General features: G+C 37.0%; 2 protein-coding genes across 2 annotated transcripts; one reads left to right on the top strand and one right to left on the bottom strand.

Annotated features, from left to right (window-relative positions):
- The first annotated feature begins 10905 nt into the window (after positions 1-10905).
- LOC121739617 lies at positions 10906-13007 on the top strand. The gene is made up of 4 exons (XM_042132110.1): positions 10906-11118; positions 11209-11408; positions 11545-12679; positions 12769-13007. The coding sequence occupies exons 1-4, from the start codon at positions 11045-11047 to the stop codon at positions 12935-12937; spliced, it is 1578 nt and encodes a 525-aa protein (XP_041988044.1). The 5' UTR covers positions 10906-11044; the 3' UTR covers positions 12938-13007.
- Positions 13008-14546: 1539 nt separating this feature from the next.
- On the bottom strand, positions 14547-17375 carry LOC121737748 (glycine-rich cell wall structural protein 2-like). The gene is made up of 4 exons (XM_042129438.1): positions 17250-17375; positions 16646-16895; positions 15880-15936; positions 14547-14800 (listed from the first exon to the last, which is right to left on the bottom strand). The coding sequence occupies exons 1-4, from the start codon at positions 17373-17375 to the stop codon at positions 14547-14549; spliced, it is 687 nt and encodes a 228-aa protein (XP_041985372.1).
- Positions 17376-18049: the final 674 nt, after the last annotated feature.

Here is an 18049-nt window from a genome sequence, read left to right as displayed (position 1 = left end):
AACGATGGCAGGAACGGCGGCGTTACGGATTTATCGCGATTCGCGCGCGAGATGTCGGGGTGCAGGAGTGCAGGACTGGTCTGCAGGCTTACGACGAAAGGCTTATTGTCGAGACACAGTGCACTTGAGTTTTACGAAGTGGACAAGGACACAATCACACTCCGGAGACGAATTGGTTCATAGTTTTTCTATTCACTCAGTTTTTTTTTTCACTTTTCAGTTCAGTTTTCGCGAACCGTTAAGGAATACCAGCGAAACGACGGATCTAATGCTGGTATCCCACTTCTGACACCACTGTTACTTGGTGGGTCTTGAGAGACTTTTTAAAAAAAATCACTTTTATTAAAACTTGAATATTTATTTAAAAAACTTAATAATTATCTTAAGAGAAAACCTGCACCCGACGAAGGTCCAATTCGATCTGATCAAAAAATACGGAAAATGGAATAACAGAAACAGCAAAAGTTTGCAATTGCAATTCATGGAAATGCAACTGAAAACCTAAGCGTTTTTACTACACATATGTTGACATGTGACTTCCGATATAACAGTTCCGTTTTTTCCTTTTGAGGTACGGAACCCTAAAAACGTATATCTTAATCACGGAGCTAATTAATTCTTAAAGTATAAGGCGCAGCGCAGACGACAGACTATCCGTGACGCACTTTTTAGTCCGTGGAAATCAGGAAATAGAACCTATGGAATTATATGCAGTAACGCACATGACGCGCAGCGCAGACAGACAGACAGACGAAGGGTCTGTCCGCACTGCGAATTTTAACCGCGTGGATTTTTTGTCGCAATTCTTTAACACTTTGAATCCTAGTCATAAAGGATATTTTGTTATATTATTATTTTTTAACAAAAAATTGAACCCGACTTCCAAGGAAAAAACAATATTCTTAAAATGACCTAAAAAGTATGAAATAATTCTTATTCTTCATTAGTGCCTTTTTCAAAATTCGACTAAATCTCAACGAATTCTGTACTCAATTTTCATTCTTTTGAAGTCTTTTTTTGAAATTAAGATTATACCTATCCTATACAACAACACAAGAATTTTGAAAATCGGTCCACAAACAGCGAAGTAATCATCAAAAACATCTGCTTCGATGCAAAATTTTAAATATCACGAAAAGTACAACATCCTTGACGAATTTTCTCCTTTATACGAAAATGTTATCTTAATGGGAGACTTTAACACATGTCTTCTTAAAAACGACAACCGGTCAAAAAAACTAACTTCTCTAGTAAACTCTTTTAACCTTAATATCCTTCCCTTACAAGCCACTCATCACTATCCCCATTCCTCACCCTCTCTCCTAGACCTGATGATTGTGTCGTCTCCTCACCTTGTTGACACGCATGGCCAGCACCCAGCAGAAGGTTTTTCCTATCACGATTGTATCTTTCTATCGTACAAATGGCGAACACCTAAAGCTAAACCCAAGGTTATTATGCAAAGAGCATTTAAAAATATGAATTTAGGTCATCTTCGCGCGGATGCAAACTATGTAGATTGGTCTGAGATTTTCAATGCCCAGTCGATTGATAACAAAGTAAATATTTTCAATAACATTATAACTGAACTCTTTGACCACCACGCCCCCTTGCGACCAATTAAAATCAAACACTTACCTGCACCCTGGCTAACGGAAGAAATCAGAACACTAATTAATAGAAAAAACAGAGCCAAAGTTAAATTTAAAAAATCGAAATCAGATTCTGATAAGTTACTTTACAATAAACTGCGTAATCGTTGTAACACTGCTTGCAGGGATGCGCAAAGGCGCTATATTCATTCTTCTGTAGATAACGCTGACCAGGCCAAAGTTTGGAAATTTTTAAAATCGTTGGGTGTTGGGAAGGACGCAAAAGCATCGGTTCCTTCTAATTTAAATCTAGAACACTTAAATTCCCATTTTGCTAATACACCACGAAGCTTCGATGCTCACAAAAAGGCTCAAACCTTACACAATCTGACCACCTTACCTTCTCCCGATAATGCTCCTTTCTCCTTCAGAGAGCTGTCTACTACAGAAGTTAAAAGAGCTGTTATGTCAATCACATCCAGGGCTGTGGGCAGTGATTGCATAGGTCGAAACATGATTGTTCCCTTGTTAGACATTTTAGCTCCGGTCCTGGTCCATATCCTCAATTACTCACTTTCTACCGGTTCCTTTCCCTCCTCCTGGAAAAACGCTAATATAATTCCTCTCCCCAAAAAACGGAGTCCTAAAAGTTTCTCTGACTATCGTCCGATCTCTATTCTACCTTTCCTTTCTAAAATCTTAGAACGTTCTGTACAACATCAACTTCAGACCTTCCTTAACTTGCATAATTTATTAAACCCGCTACAATCTGGATTTCGTTTCGGACATAGTACCTCCACAGCCCTGGTGAAAATCACAGATGACATTCGTCTGGGGATGGATAGTCATCATTTAACTATACTCACGCTCTTAGACTTTAGCAATGCCTTCAACTCTGTAGATCACGATATACTATTACTTCTTCTCAGCTCACTCAACCTATCTCCTATCGTGCTCAACTGGTTCCGTAGTTTCCTTCAGGGACGCCGGCAGCGTATCAAAGTTGACAACACATCGTCAACTTGGTGCGATATTTTCGCCGGTGTCCCTCAAGGCAGTGTCTTATCTCCTCTCTTGTTTTCAATTTTCATTAATTCTATTTCTCGCCATATTTCCTCTTCCTATCATTTATTTGCTGACGACTTACAGATCTATATCCATGTCCTACTTCCCTTACTATCCAACGGTATTGCTCAAACAAATGCTGATTTGAATGAAATTTTGAGGTGGAGCAATGCCTATGGCTTAGTCCTAAATCCTAACAAAACACAATGTATAATCATTGGCAGCCGACAGCTAATTGCGAAGGTGGACTGGAATACCTTGCCCAATATTGTCCTTGATGGGATTACCATTTCCTACGGCTCCTCAGTGCGTAATCTTGGAGTCTATTTTGATCGCACTCTCTCTTGGAATATCCAGATCCAACAACTCCGCAAAAAGATGAACGCTGCCACTGCTTCCCTTAGACGACTGAGCAACTTTTTGCCAATCGCAACAAAAATAAAACTTGCTACTACTTTACTTTTCCCTATTCTCGACTACGCTGATGTCTGCTACTGTGACATAAATGAAAATCTTCTTTCTTCCCTTCAACGCCTTCAAAACTTATGTATTCGTTTTATTTTTGGCCTTCGAAAGTTTGACCATGTTTCTACTTATCGATCTCAGCTCGAATGGCTCCCGATCAAGCTGCGTCGAAACTCTCACATACTTCACTTACTGTATAACATCCTTTTTAGTCCTTCTACTCCTAACTACCTCAAAGTAAAATTCAATTTCCTCGGTCATGACAATCCTATACTTCGCTCTGCAAACAAACTGACTCTTGCGTTTCCTTCTCACAATACTTCATTCTACGATTCTTCTTTCACCATCTCCGCTATTCGTCTCTGGAATTCCTTGCCCGATTTTATAAAAAAATCGGAATCAATTAACATCTTTAAGAAACGTTTGAAAGTACACTACCTAGATCAGGCTCAGTCCTTGTAAAACTCTTGGTGTTTTTTGTAAAATTATTTTAATGTTCCTTTATTTATAATGTTGGTTTTTAATGTATATATGTATATATGTATGTGTGTATGTATGTATGTATGTATATTTATATATATATATGTATGTGTATGTATGTATGTATGTGTGTGTGTATGTATATGTTTTGAATGTGATGTATTACACATAATATAATAAAATATATAAATATATTACTATATATATTTTATAAATATATGAGGATATATTTTTTTCTTTGTTTAAGTTTAGCACTTTAACATTATTTTCTGCCACCATATTTTGGTTGCCTGGAAGAAACCGCTGAAAGCGGTAAGGCCGCCTATTTGCTATGTTCCTTGCCTAATGTTGTTTTTTGTTATTTTATATTGTTTATAATGCAAATAAAGAATTTATAAATATAAATAAATAAAGTACCAATAATTGGGAATGTGAAGACCCATGGTATAATTATGGTTGTGATGATGATGATCAACCAAATTGATGTGTTGGCTTATGCTTTCAACTGTTTAAGCAACGCCGAAATCCCCGAACCTGTATCTATAAGGATTCAAAAGTTCTGTTCGGTACCTTCGGATCCAGGGTATAACCTGGCGCGAAATCTTACTTTTTGGAAGCATTTACCCCGAATGCTTCTCAAAAACTCGAAATCACTATATGTTTCCATACAAATTTCAAGGAGTCCCCTCGATTCCTCATGGATCCCATCATCAGATCACCACTTTTGTGAACATGGTACTGTTACTTGGTGGGTCCTGAGAGACTTTTAAAAAAAAATAACTTTTATTAAAACTGGAATATTTTATTTAGAAAACTTAATAATTAATCTTAAGAAAAGACCTGCACCCGACGAAGGTCCAATTCGATCTAATGAAAAACAACGCAAAATGAAATAATGAAATAGCAAAAGTTTGCAATTGCAATTCTATGAAATGCAAGTGGAAACTAAGCGTTTTTAATATACATATAGCCCCATTTGACTTTCGATATAACAACCCCCCCGTTAAAATCGATCATCACATCTTAAAGTGATGAGAGATTGAAATTACTTTAAACGCGAGAAATTGGACTTTCGTTTGGAGTATACAAGGAAGTAGCTAAATTATAAAACTATTTAACTAATAACATTTATTAAAAAAATAAAACTTAACTAACGCACATACTTAATAAAAACACAAAATTATAAAAAGACAAAAATATTAATAAGAGATTATTTTAATATGTAATTATTATAGAAAATAATGTTTATTATTATTTATTCAATATTCAAATAAAATCATACAGTAATAAAATTGTTACATTTCATGATCCTTTACAACATTAGTTAAAACAACATTTCTTTTCAAAGGAGTCGGTGTGCTTACAAAATTTGTTTCTTCCAACATAGAATCATTCTAATACACTATTGTTATCTTTAAATACTACAAGAGATGTTGGATGATCAGTCTTTGAATTATGACACTGATTAAAGATTTGAATACAAGGATTTTTCTGAGAAGTAATATTTTTTCGGCATTGGTATAAGAGATAAAATATGAATAATATGCTACTAAATAAACATAAAGACATGTAATAATTTCCATATGTATCAAAGTGAGATGGATTTTCTAAATTATACAACTCATCTTCCATCGAGCGAAGATGGATGCTGGCATGAAGTAGAGAGTCAAGATTACCAATGTTCTTTAAATTAGAATGTGGAAGTTTAGAGAAAGTTTTATTAATTTTAGTTTGTTCACAACAATCGTCTAATAAAATGTTGAAATTGGAGATTACATTTGTTACGTTGCCGAGTGATGTTTCATCAACTGCGGTGAACTGCAAAGTCTTATAAAATGCTTTACAATGTTGAGGTAAGGTCAGGATGCCAGTACCGAATAAAATTACATCTAAATTAACGTCAGATTTTTCGCAGGTAATGACATTTCCCTGGTTCTGATTGTACAAAGATCCAACGGTTAAAACTAAGCTTATGAAATACATCTATAGAACCATGAACAATTTTAGCTACACAAGAGTCTGGGAGTTTACATGTTACTGTGATTAATATTAATAATTAAAGTGAAAGACGTGTCATAGTGCTGAAAATTTGAAGATTTTCATTGAAGAAAAATAGTAATACGCGAAAATATCACTGAAATTCTCGCGTCCACATTTCCGATTCTGATCGCACAATCGCCATAGTAGCAGGTACCTAATTAAGCGTTTGTTTTATCAATTTTATTTGTTTATTTTATTGTATAATGCAATTCTAAGTAGCCTGAGTAAGTATTATGTGGTATAATAAAACAACAATTTTACTTAAACCTTATGTTTACGTAAACAATGAACTGTCAAAGAAATCTATCATATAACGCGCCTAACAATGATTGATACTTTGACTTAGGTGCTTTGCGTTTTTTCTGAGCGTTTTCATTTATATATATATACCGCACTCCTGCACCCCGACATCTCGCGCGCGAATCGCGATAAATCCGTAACGCCGCCGTTCCTGCCATCGTTCCTGACATTGTTCCTGCTGCTGTTCCGCCGCCGTCCCGGTCGTCGTGCTGCCATTCTGCTGTCGCTCTCATTGTTCCTGACGTGGTTGCGTTTGGAAACGCGCCGCCGCTGCCTGCTGTCGCTCGCCGTGCTGCTATGCAGCTCAAGTTCCTAGTGTTCCTGTCCCTGTGAGTAAAGCATATTATTATTTGTTATTGCTACATTTCAGCTGATCAGTGTCGTTCAATATACTTACCAAATTCCTTACCAATCTCTTATCCTTAAAGTAACAATATTATACCTAATTATTAATAAATTAATCTGGGAAAAAATAAATAAATAATTCTTTAAATTAATAAAAAAATGTCGGTCGATAAAAAGGCAGAAGTCTCAGTAAGCGAACAATTCCCTATTAATGTATTATGTAAATTTATTAGTCCCTATAAAGGAGATCGTGAAACTCTAACTGCTTTTCTAACTAATGGAGAATGTTACTAGGTATGCCAAATTGCTTGAAATTTTGTCACAGTAAAGCCTGTATGTATACAAATGTAGTAGTGATTTTTTGCTCTATCTCAACAACGGCAACAGGTAGGCACTTGAAATTTTCACCAAGGTCTTAATTATATGTGTACTTTAATAATTAATAATAATATTATAATAAAATAAAAAAATAAGGGGGCTCCCATACAAAAATCACAATTTTTGGCCCATTTTGCTCTATATACTATATTCTCTACTTTAGACGTCGTCTATTTTAGACGTGGGAGAGCCATGTTTCGGCACGAATTGGCCAGCTCGACCGGAGAAATACCACGTTCTCACAGAAAACCGGCGTGAAACAGCGCTTGCGCTGTGTTTCGCCGAGTGAGTGAGTTTACCGCAGGCCCAATCCCTTACCCTGTTCCCTTCCCTACCCTCCCCTATTCCCTTTCCATCCCATCCTTACCCTCCCCTATTCCCTCTTAAAAGGCCGGCAACGCACTTGCAGCTCTTCTGATGCTGCGAGTGTCCATGGGCGACGGAAGTTGCTTTTCATCAGGTGACCCGTTTGCTCGTTTGCCCCCTTATTTCATTAAAAAAAATATATATATATATATATATATATACAATATTAGATTTCTTTGACAGTTGACAACAATGAACTGTCAAAGAAATCTAATATATATATATATATATATATATATATATATATATATATATATATATATATATATATATATATATATATATATATATATATATATATATATATATATATATATATATATATATTAGATTTCTTTGACAGTTCATTGTTTACGTAAACATAAGGTTTAAGTAAAATTGTTGTTTTATTATACCACATAATACTTACTCAGGCTACTTAGAATTGCATTATACAATAAAATAAACAAATAAAATTGATAAAACAAACGCTTAATTATCTGCTACTATGGCGTACTATATACATATAGCCCCATTTGACTTTCGATAAAACCTCGGATTCAACCCTGTACAACAACAAAATAATCATGAAAATCGGCCCACAAACGGCGAAGTTATGGTTGAACATACAAATATATATCCATACTAATATTATAAATGCGAAAGTATCTCTGTCTGTCTGTCTGTCTGTCTGTCTGTCTGTCTTGCTTTCACGCCAAAACTACTGAACCGATTGCAATGAAATTTTGTATACAGTTATTCTAGAGTCTGAGAAAGGACATAGGCTACATTTTGATGTGGGAAAATATCTTATTTCCATGAAAATATCGATGAAAATGAATTCGCATTGCGCGTGGCCAGCGCTCATCCCGGGGGTCCTGGGTTCGAGTCCTGCAGGCGGAACAAAAAGTTTTCAATGTTCCTGGGTGTGTGGATGTGTATTAAAATAAAATTTCAAAAATCTTAAACATATTTTATGTATAATATTATAAAAAATCCAGAAATATATCGATGCAATGAACATTTTAGTTCTAATACGATTCAACAGATGGCGTTTTATTTTTTACTTTATTGTAACATAGAACTAATCATACTTATTAGTTAGTATGTTTTTGTTTATAGTTTTTAATACGTTAGAATATTATGTTTAATAATATAATCACTTGGTATAATAATAATCAATCTATCTTATCTTATAGAACTCCTACTGCATTTCTAATATATGTGACAAGTTGACAACAGAAGGCGCTCTAAAATAAAGGAGTTCGAGTGTACCGTGTTGGCCTATATTCCATCCAGAAAATATATCAATGCAATCAACATTTTAATTCTACTATATGAAAACAGATGGCGTTTTATTTTTTACTTTATTATTGTAACAGAACTAATCATACCTACTTTACTATAATATTGTTTTTTATTCATAACTAGCTGTTGCCCGCGAAATCGTCTGCGTGGACTTTAGTTTATAGCGCGCGGTGTCAACAAAATTTGTGTCAAATTTAAAAACTTTTTAAAACCCTGGTAAGTGGTACCCCTATTAGGGCCGCGCTACACCGGAATGGCAGCGCTGAAAGTGCTCGCCTCGCATGGCAGCCCCATTCCGGTGTAGCGCGGCCCTTAATTAATCAAAATACCCAAAAACAGCTATGCAGTGTGCACATAATCTATACTAATATTATAAATGCAAAAGTATCTCTGTCTGTCTGTCTGTCTGTCAGTCTCGCTTTCACGCCAAACGCCAAAAGTATTTCTGTCTGTCTGTCAGTCTCGCTTTCACGCCAAACGCCAAAACTTCCGAACCGATTGTAATGAAATTTTGTATACAGATAGTCTAAAGCCTGAGAAAGGACATAGGCTACTTTTTTACTGGAAAAAAGGGTTGTAAGGGGGTGAAAATGCGTAAATTTGTTCAAATTAAGTTAGTTCCAACAATTCATAATAGATGGCGCCGTGCGTCTTCTACATCGCGCTGACGCTTGCTCAAAAGTCTTTCTATAAGACGTGGTATCATCTTACATTTAAGTTTCGATTTTTTTCGATTGTTATATCTATTCTACGGTATTAAATAACTCAGTACTTTATCTGTGCAGTGACGTAACCTTAAATCTATCAATGATAAATAGTTTATGGGTAAAGTTGTGTAATTGGAGGGCTAAATAAGCTTTAAAATTTGGCATAAAATATAAAGTTTAATATAAAAAAATGAAATACTTATTGTGTGCACACTGCACAGCTGTTTTTTTAATATTTTATTTTACGGGCCTGGATACTGGTCCTTTTAGCCCAATCGAAATTAAATACAAGTCACAAACTATATTGTATTGATTTAAGGGGTACCAGGGTTTTTTTATAAAAGCTTTTGACACCAATTTTGTTGACATCGCGCGCTATAAACTGAAGTCCACAATATAATCTCTAGATTATAGCATTGTTTCGCACCAATCAGTTACTTTGTATGCAAAAGACCTTCAATAGTGCCCGTTTTACCCTGTTTCGTTGTCGAATTTTTACAAAATTAATCATTATATTTACAAAATTCTGTAATTCTGTATAAATATCTGTATCCAGTACTTATCTGTATCACTCACCAAAAATCTGTATAAATCATAGACTTAATATATGTATAAATACGGAGGAATCTGTATATATGGCAACACTGATTCGGATTGTAATTTTGATGCGCGCATTGTTACATATTGTGCCAAAAACAGAACGATGTGGATTGAAGATATTTGATTGAAAATATAGGCTCTGGGGAACAGACTGCCTGCAGTACCTGCTGTGAAGTGCTGTGCTAAGGTGGCAAGTGGCAACACTGTGTGTATCTGTCTATCAATACAATTTAATATAATCACAGAAATTTTTGAACACCCTATGAAGAGAAGAGATGTATCGTAATATACAGAAATATATTGAGATGTATTGAGATGTATCAAAATATAAATGTATATTTTCATATAGCTCGGTATCTTAAGATACGAAGATATAAAAATATACATTATAGCTGCTGTGTGTGGTCTCCTGACGATTTCTATAGAAAGATGTATTGAGATGTATCGAGATGTATCGTGCTATAATATACATCTTTACATTACCTGCTCTGTGTGTGGTCTTACTAAAGCTTATCAGCTTTAGTAAGACCATGGTAACGTCCATCGCTATCCCGTCGCACAAGCAATGGTCGTCAGACTCGAGTTGTAATGCACTTATCAATATAAATTATAATAAGTATCCAGTAGCCGATTCTCAGACCCACTGAATATGCATAATATAAAAGGTTAAAATCAGTAAAGCCGTTTCGGAGGAGTTACGTATCGGGATATATACGGATTACGTATCGGGGGAAGGGGCGGGGGTATGTGGGACTCCCTATCAAAGGTTTACCCACTAAAACCCCCCCAGCCCTTTGTCATGCGCCTTGTGCGGGAGGGACGGGAACCGCGGAGCGACTACAACTCCGCCAGGAGTACGCGGCCTAACATTGTGACACGAGAATTTTATTTGTTTAAGATAAGTCTGTCAAAAAAGTGAAGAAATTAAAAAGTGGCAACATCGCAGTGTCATCCCTTTTTTCGATTGATTTGAAAGGGATGACACTACGATGTTGCCACTTTTCAATTTCTTTACCTTCTTGACAAACTATATTAATATGTACAGTCCCTTATATATTCATGAACCATTAGATACCAACCAGATATTTTTAAGTGGTTTTAGCACGGCTTGAAGATTTAACAGAGAGACAGACTGCAGACCGACACACAACAAGTACATAATGGAGATCAGTGTTATTCTATTTCCCCATTGGCAATATTTGGGTGCTTTTTGACAAAAAAAAGAAATGTCAATTGACATTTGAATTTTGACATGTGTCGTGGCATTTTTCGCATTTGTCAATACGGTACCTACGATTTAAAATTTTTACAATTTTACTAAACAATAAACATAGGTACTAACAAGCGATTTTTCGCTTAGCTAATTTATTTTCATTTTGTACTACAATTTGATAAGTATATTAACATGCAAGATCTATCATGTTCAACATAAACACAGAGCTTACTGCTGAATGTATAAAAAGTTTAGCTGACAACAATCGATGCATTACTTGGTACCGTACATACCTAACTGTTATTTGGATTGTTAAAGTAAAGTTTTAGCGTAATGTCATGTGTTTTGATGTTTCGAATAATGTTTTTAGTGATAAATTGAACACACCTTGCGCGAGGTATCCTTGCGGCCATGCAGTTTGCGCGGAGTGTGTCAGTGTAGCTGAATGTTGTTTACTCTGTATTACACCGCCTCCCAAAATTACACACTATGAGGACGAGCCATTGAGTCGTCGAGTAGAGCATGCATCACAATTAGTTTCGGCTTATCAAGAATTATTCGGAGAAGATGGTAACCTATACTTAACTTTCAATATAATTATATATAATTTTATAATTAAACTTAACATAATTCAATATAATTTTACATACTATAAATTAACATATGTACTTACTTTATGGTACAAATATGTCGTTTTGTATTTCAGTGGACAAGAGAGTGAGTATATTGAAACAACAAAAATTAGAAAAGCTTATATTTCCTGAATGCATTCAAGCCTCTAACAAGTATTTCAATAAAAGAAAAAGCTCCACTTCCTTTTCAAAGGGCAAAGAAAACATCAAACCACCAATTCCGCTACCTGGCGAAGAGGTTCCTAGTAGAAGTTTGAAAATGGAAAACAAAAATACTTATGTGCAGCAATGGCTCAACAACATACAGAGTCCCGCAACATCCAAAATACAACGAAAACCTTTTGCAGATTTAAATGTTAACAGTAATATTATTCAAAACACCAGCACCAAAGAGAGACAAACAAGGACATACGGAAAAAGAAAGCATTTTAAAACAATGTCTAATCATTCAGAAAATGTTCCAGTTAAGAAGTCTAAAAGTAACTCCTCATTTATCAAAGGTATGAAACACATGGAGCGTTTCAATAAATCCCACCAGAGGAAACACGAGGCTGATGAAAGTGGGATTGTGATGGATGATGACGTTATTGAGATATTGGACAGCCAAGAGGTTGCCGATAAGGACAAACTTGCATGTAGAGCTATTGAGGATGCTGAACTAAACAAGGATGATATTTGCATGGATTTGTTTAATGACAGTTCTTATGTGGAGCAAACACTGCCAAAAGTGTGTGTGACTTCCAATAAAACTACAAAAACATACAAAGTACCTTTCTACAAAAAAAGTTTTCTGCACCAAACTTGTGAAGGTCATCGGAGTTGTTGCATTGACGAACAAAAAAAAACTAATTTTAAGAATATCTCTATAACTATTGAAAATAAGTCCTTTGTTACCATGATCAATGTTTCAAATTGTGAAGAACATTTTGAAAATGCCGGGGACAAAAATTCAAAACACATTGTCTTAAATGAGGCTCCTATTAGCGACAAGAATAATAAAAATATAACTAAAGAACCAGTGCAACTTGAAGATATACCTCACATTAAGGACTGCCATGAGGAAATAAAAGCCAAGATAGAATCTAATACAAAGAATGATAATCTCAAAAAAGGTGTGATAGTAAGTGACTCCGATAGTGATAGTGTTTTAAGTTTTATTGATAAAGAAAAGGAAGTTGTTGTAGAAATCCATAGATCGTGCAATGAGACGTAAGTAGTTTTCTGCCATAATCAACAAGAATATTTTCTTGTCAATATTAAAAAAAAAAGATGTACAACACTGTTTTTTTTTGTTTAAGGGATTACACAGTTTTATCTGAATTGGATTTAAATCAATCTGAAAACCGAGTGCGGCACGCCCACCGAGAGAACACTCCGCTCAGCACAGACTCTTCTGACAAAGAGAACTACGACCCCAACAGAATGAAGAGAATGAAACATGACAAAAAGTGTTATCAAAAGAAATAATTTAATCATTCCAATCTGCAAGTGTTGAACACAATTGTACTTTTTTATATTTATATTTCTTTTTTAATGATTTAAGGAATAAATAATTTTTATAATGATTAGATTTTTGTTATCTGACAATTTGTAAGCTTGCCAGTGGTTCTCCCATGCCTTTTATGCACTGTAAACTTCTTAATTAATTGTTTATAGTTATGTCATGTTCAAATAGCTTGCTACTCGACATCAATTGTATCCATACTTTAATAATATTCACTACATTTTAGAAAGGGGAGGTACAGTCTGGATATGGACAGACAGACAGATGGACAGGCTGAAATATCTTTGTTATCCGGTCCCGTTTTTACCCTTTGGGTAAGGAAACAGGGGAAAATTATCCATCTTTGTTATTATACTATGCAGTATGCTGACACGGACAAAGTCGCGGGCAACAGCTAGTGGAAAATAAATTCTTGCAATATCGTATTGTTTTCTAAGGTGTTATATTAATTTATAAAATAAAAATAGCGCCTTTGAATAATAATAGCAACAAAGTTATTTTTAAAACGTGTGATAATAGTTTTGGTCATTGAAAAGTGTCTTATACTACATGATACTAGTTCAGAACAATAATCTACAAATTATATACAGGTCGTAACAAAATAAGTGATAATACTTTAGGGTGTGTTCCTTGTAGAGTTCACTGTGAAAGTAGCAGCGCTGAAAAACCAAAATTTTGTTTTCACTTTTGTATGGGGAAACTCGTGACGCTCGGGCCCTTGCCCATACAAAAGTGAAAATTTTTTTTCGTCTTTCAGAGCTGCTACTTTCACAGTGAACTCTCTACAAGGAACACCTACACACCCTAAAGTATTATCACTTATTTTTGTTACACACTGTATAAATATTAGCCATTTGAAAATAAGTAAAGTAAGACTCATTTTTAGTCAACTTTGTTACCTGGTGTCACACCTAGAGCTACACAAATTCGCAGGTATTCTAAGTACACGAGGCACTACCAAGAACCTATGGTTTCATCCATTTAAAAGTAAGTTATGTCTTATTCTTTTGGGATCCAGGTCTATAACGCGACCAAATACCTAGCTCCGCCATCTGCCTAGGTATCAACTTCTCTGATAGTACAAACTACAGACACAACTATTTGACGTGTCCAGAGTAAAATATTATATTTATCCAAATTCTACTTTTAATTGGGTTTTGGTCAGCTTTACTTGTCCTTCTCCTTGACAATTTCAAGTTCCCGCTCTGACCTCGATAAAAATATTATTTATATTTATTTTTAACTTTTTCAACTTTCGTGAGTTCCCCTCTCCCGTCGAAAAGTTTCGTCACTATTGTCTGAGAGAATGTTGCTTAATTTGGATTTTAAGATTATTTATAACGATTCTTGTGTAAATAACTTTTTGGTCTGCGCTTTGGACTAATGACCCGGTGACCGGTCGCGAATAAAAAATGACTGCGCCGCAGAGTTATGCGAGGCGACGCTATTCTAATGTGTGTTATCTTAAGCTAAAGTTTACGCGCGTGACTTGAATAAGATAATGGAAGGGTTAAGAAAATACGTTTTAGTCGTTATGAGGTAATTTGTTTATTTGATAATACTGTGTCGAGATCACCACCAACCGCTGCCGCCGCCGTAGCCGCCGCCGCCGCCGCTCTTCCAGCCGCCGCCGCTGCCTCCGGAGGACCAGCCGCCGCCGCTACCGCCGAGTTTCCAGCCACCGCCTCCGCCGCCGCTGGACCAGCCGCTGCTGCCACCTCCGAGTTTCCAGCCACCGCCGCTGCCTCCGGAGGACCAGCCGCTACCTCCTCCGCTCTTCCAGCCGCCGCCGCCGCCGCCGCTGGACCAACCTCCGTGGCCACCTCCTGAAGAAGAGATTCGAAACATAGAAGTGTCCTATTCATTATACTTGTCGTCGTAGTGAGTGCGTCCAAGCTCGAGATTATTATTGGAATCGTGAGTAGTAAACATCTCCTTGGTAGGCTAGCAGTTTGACTTTTCACCTTTTAACTGCAAGTAGGTTGTAAATACACCGACAGATGGCGGGACGCATCGAGGCTAGATAATATTTACAATGATGAGTGATGACCCGTCGTCCTAGCCGTTAACAAAATTGTGAAATTTGTTGATTCATATCGATCTAGTGAACGGATGGCCGTGCGGTCTTTTGACCTCTTGTAATGGTTGGCGGTCGGTACTTAATGGTACTGAGTACTGACATGGCATTTGATTTGCGGCTAATGTCAGGTAATGCACAAAGTAGAGCAAACCAATTTCGTAAGTATTAAGTAATCTTTTGATATCTATCTACTTTATTTTTCGTAGATCTCTATCGTAATTTGTAACTTAATTATTTACCTACATCACAAAATTTTGAGACAACGGGAAGCTGAGATTGAGTTATAAGGACCATTACTTTAAAGCAGATTCATCTTCAATATAATAATTTTATACTTATTAGTTATTATACCTTTCCTAATTAAGTAAGTAGATGACGTATGCTATGTAACGTTTTGTTGATTTTAATGACTGGTTACGAATTAATCTGCCTAATTTGCATAAATTGATTAACTTATGCAAATTAGACAAATATGGTGGGAGAGCCATGCTTCGGCACGAATGGGCCGGCCTGACCGGATAAATACCACGTTCTCACAGAAAACCGGCGTGAAACAGCGCTTGCGCTGTGTTTCGCCGAGTGAGTGAGTTTACCGGAGGCCCAATCCCCTAACCCCTACCCTAGTCCCTTCCCTACCCTCAACTATTCCCTTCCCTTCCCTACCCTCCCCTATTACCCTATTCCCTCTTAAAAGGCCGGCAACGCACTTGCAGCTCTTCTGATGCTGCGAGTGTCCATGGGCGACGGAAGTTGCTTTCCATCAGGTGACCCGTTTGCTCGTTTTCCCCCTTATTCCATTAAAAAAAAAAAAAAAAAAAAACTTACCGTAACCGCCGCCGCCGCCGCCGCCCCCAGTGGTGATCACTTTAATGATCTTCACCTCTGTAAAAAAATAAATAAAGGGTTAAGGTTGTGTGGTTGTTTCATAATAACGTAGAAATAAATACATAATATTAACAAAAATTATTATGCTCACAAATAGGTATAAGCATGTTAAATGTAACCATTACAAATTCGTAATTTTAGGTACTAGTGAAATTGCGTAACCGCAGGTTATTTTACGCAATTTCTTTCGACAACAGGACAAAAATACCTTAGTAAATTAACTTAAGTATATTTAAGAATTCATATTTTTAATTTACATTTAAGTATATTTTAGCAATCAAAATTGTGAAAGTGTTCACAATAGCAACTACGAAAGAGCATTATATCCCACTATTCTACTGAATACCTACTGGGTATGGCAGCAGACTCTACTGAAGTCTGAATTGAATTTTAAACTAAGCAGTGATTTTATTAGGAGAGCTTTCAAATAGTTATATGCGAGCTTCCTTTGGGCACAACGGAAACTCGACTGATAAAGTAAGTTATCTACTGATTCTCGTTACTGGAGAACTAGCATTATAGTGAGGACTAGACTTTAGGCCCTAGCGGACCACGAATTACGAAATATGGATGGCCCTATACTTAGCTTCGTGCCCTACGTACGTGCCCTTCGTGCCCCACTCTAGTGCACTCAATATTTCGACGGGCTGTGGATGTTGTCTAACCCACTATATTTTTGTTTTTAAGATGTTACAATAATACTCACGGCCGCCACCTCCATGGCCGCCACCGTATCCACCGCCGCTGGACCAGCCGCTGCTGCCACCGCCGTATCCGCCGCCGCTGGACCAGCCACCTCCGCCGCTCGGCCAGCCGCCGCCGCCGCCGCCGGAGGACCAGCCGCTGCTGCCGCCTCCGTAGCCACCGCCACCGCCACCGCCGGACCAGCCGCCACCGCCGCCACCGATGTAACCGGCCTGGGCGACCACCGCTACGGCTAAGAGGCAGACAAATACCTGGAAAAGCGAGAGGTATGTTACACATAGTTTTTGTTGTTCTCAACCAACTATAATCAACCAACAATCTAGTTACTCTCGTCCCCAATATCAAAGATCATGGGGATCAAGATAGTTGGCCCTCGTTGGCAGAGGCCTATTGAGAAGTAGACGGCGACAGCTCGATGATGATTATAAATTTTTGTACTCGAAAACTTATATTGATTTCCATAAATATAAGTGAATTTTTAAGCGAGATAAGCGATAGTAAAGGAATGACCACAATCCATATCACTAATTACCAAAATGTCTTTACTTTTTTATGTTTTTTAAATAAAAGTGTGTCTCAACTCTCAAGTGAACACATGTATTTACCTTCATGTTGGTGAGTGTATGTGGAGTCGTCGGCGTGGTGTTGTTATATACCGGCGCGGGCTCTCCCACCAGCCCGCTCCGGCCGTGAGACGGAGAACGGAAGCTCTTCCGACTGACGCAAGCCATTGTCCCTGCAGACCGGACCATCACGCAAAGTGGGGTTATAGGGCGTTACATATCGGCGCGCTGCCCCTAATTTTTAGGGCTTTGACCAAGGGTTTACAGACATAGCCTGCAGGATATACGATTGGTATTCAACCACGAAAACTCTTTTGATATTTCCTTGGAGTGCCTGGTGGACAAGTCAAACTGTCTTGGGGCCCGCAAGGACATTGATCTGTTTAAAGGGAAGAAATTATTCCCGCGCCCATCTTCAAGCGATGCGGGAGACATCAGACATTAAAAAATAGTCAAAGTGAAATACAATTCTACATTTAGGTAATGTACTCGTATGTAGAGCCAAGCGCACCTCGACTACATTTATCACCTACTTTGACTAAGATATACAATTCTATATCCTACGAATGAGGTATGAATTTAGACATGCATCGCGATGCAATGGCACCATTGACCATAGCAATATTTTTTACGCCCGCCCGTGTCAACGTAGCGTTAAGGCTTATAAGTGAAACCAATACATTGTTTTATTTATTGCTATTGGCTACTAATTTATTTAATTATTTATTTATTGATTTAAGAAATACGAGGATAATTATCCAGTTAGCATTTATAGCAATGTCATTATGAATTTTCTGTCGAATCATAAAGTTACTGACTTTGCCATGATGAAATAAGCTGCT

Source organism: Aricia agestis, chromosome 2, assembly GCF_905147365.1.
Source record: "Aricia agestis chromosome 2, ilAriAges1.1, whole genome shotgun sequence".
In the NCBI taxonomy this organism is placed as follows: Eukaryota; Metazoa; Arthropoda; class Insecta; order Lepidoptera; family Lycaenidae; genus Aricia; species Aricia agestis.
This window is presented reverse-complemented; position numbering and strand designations above follow the sequence as displayed.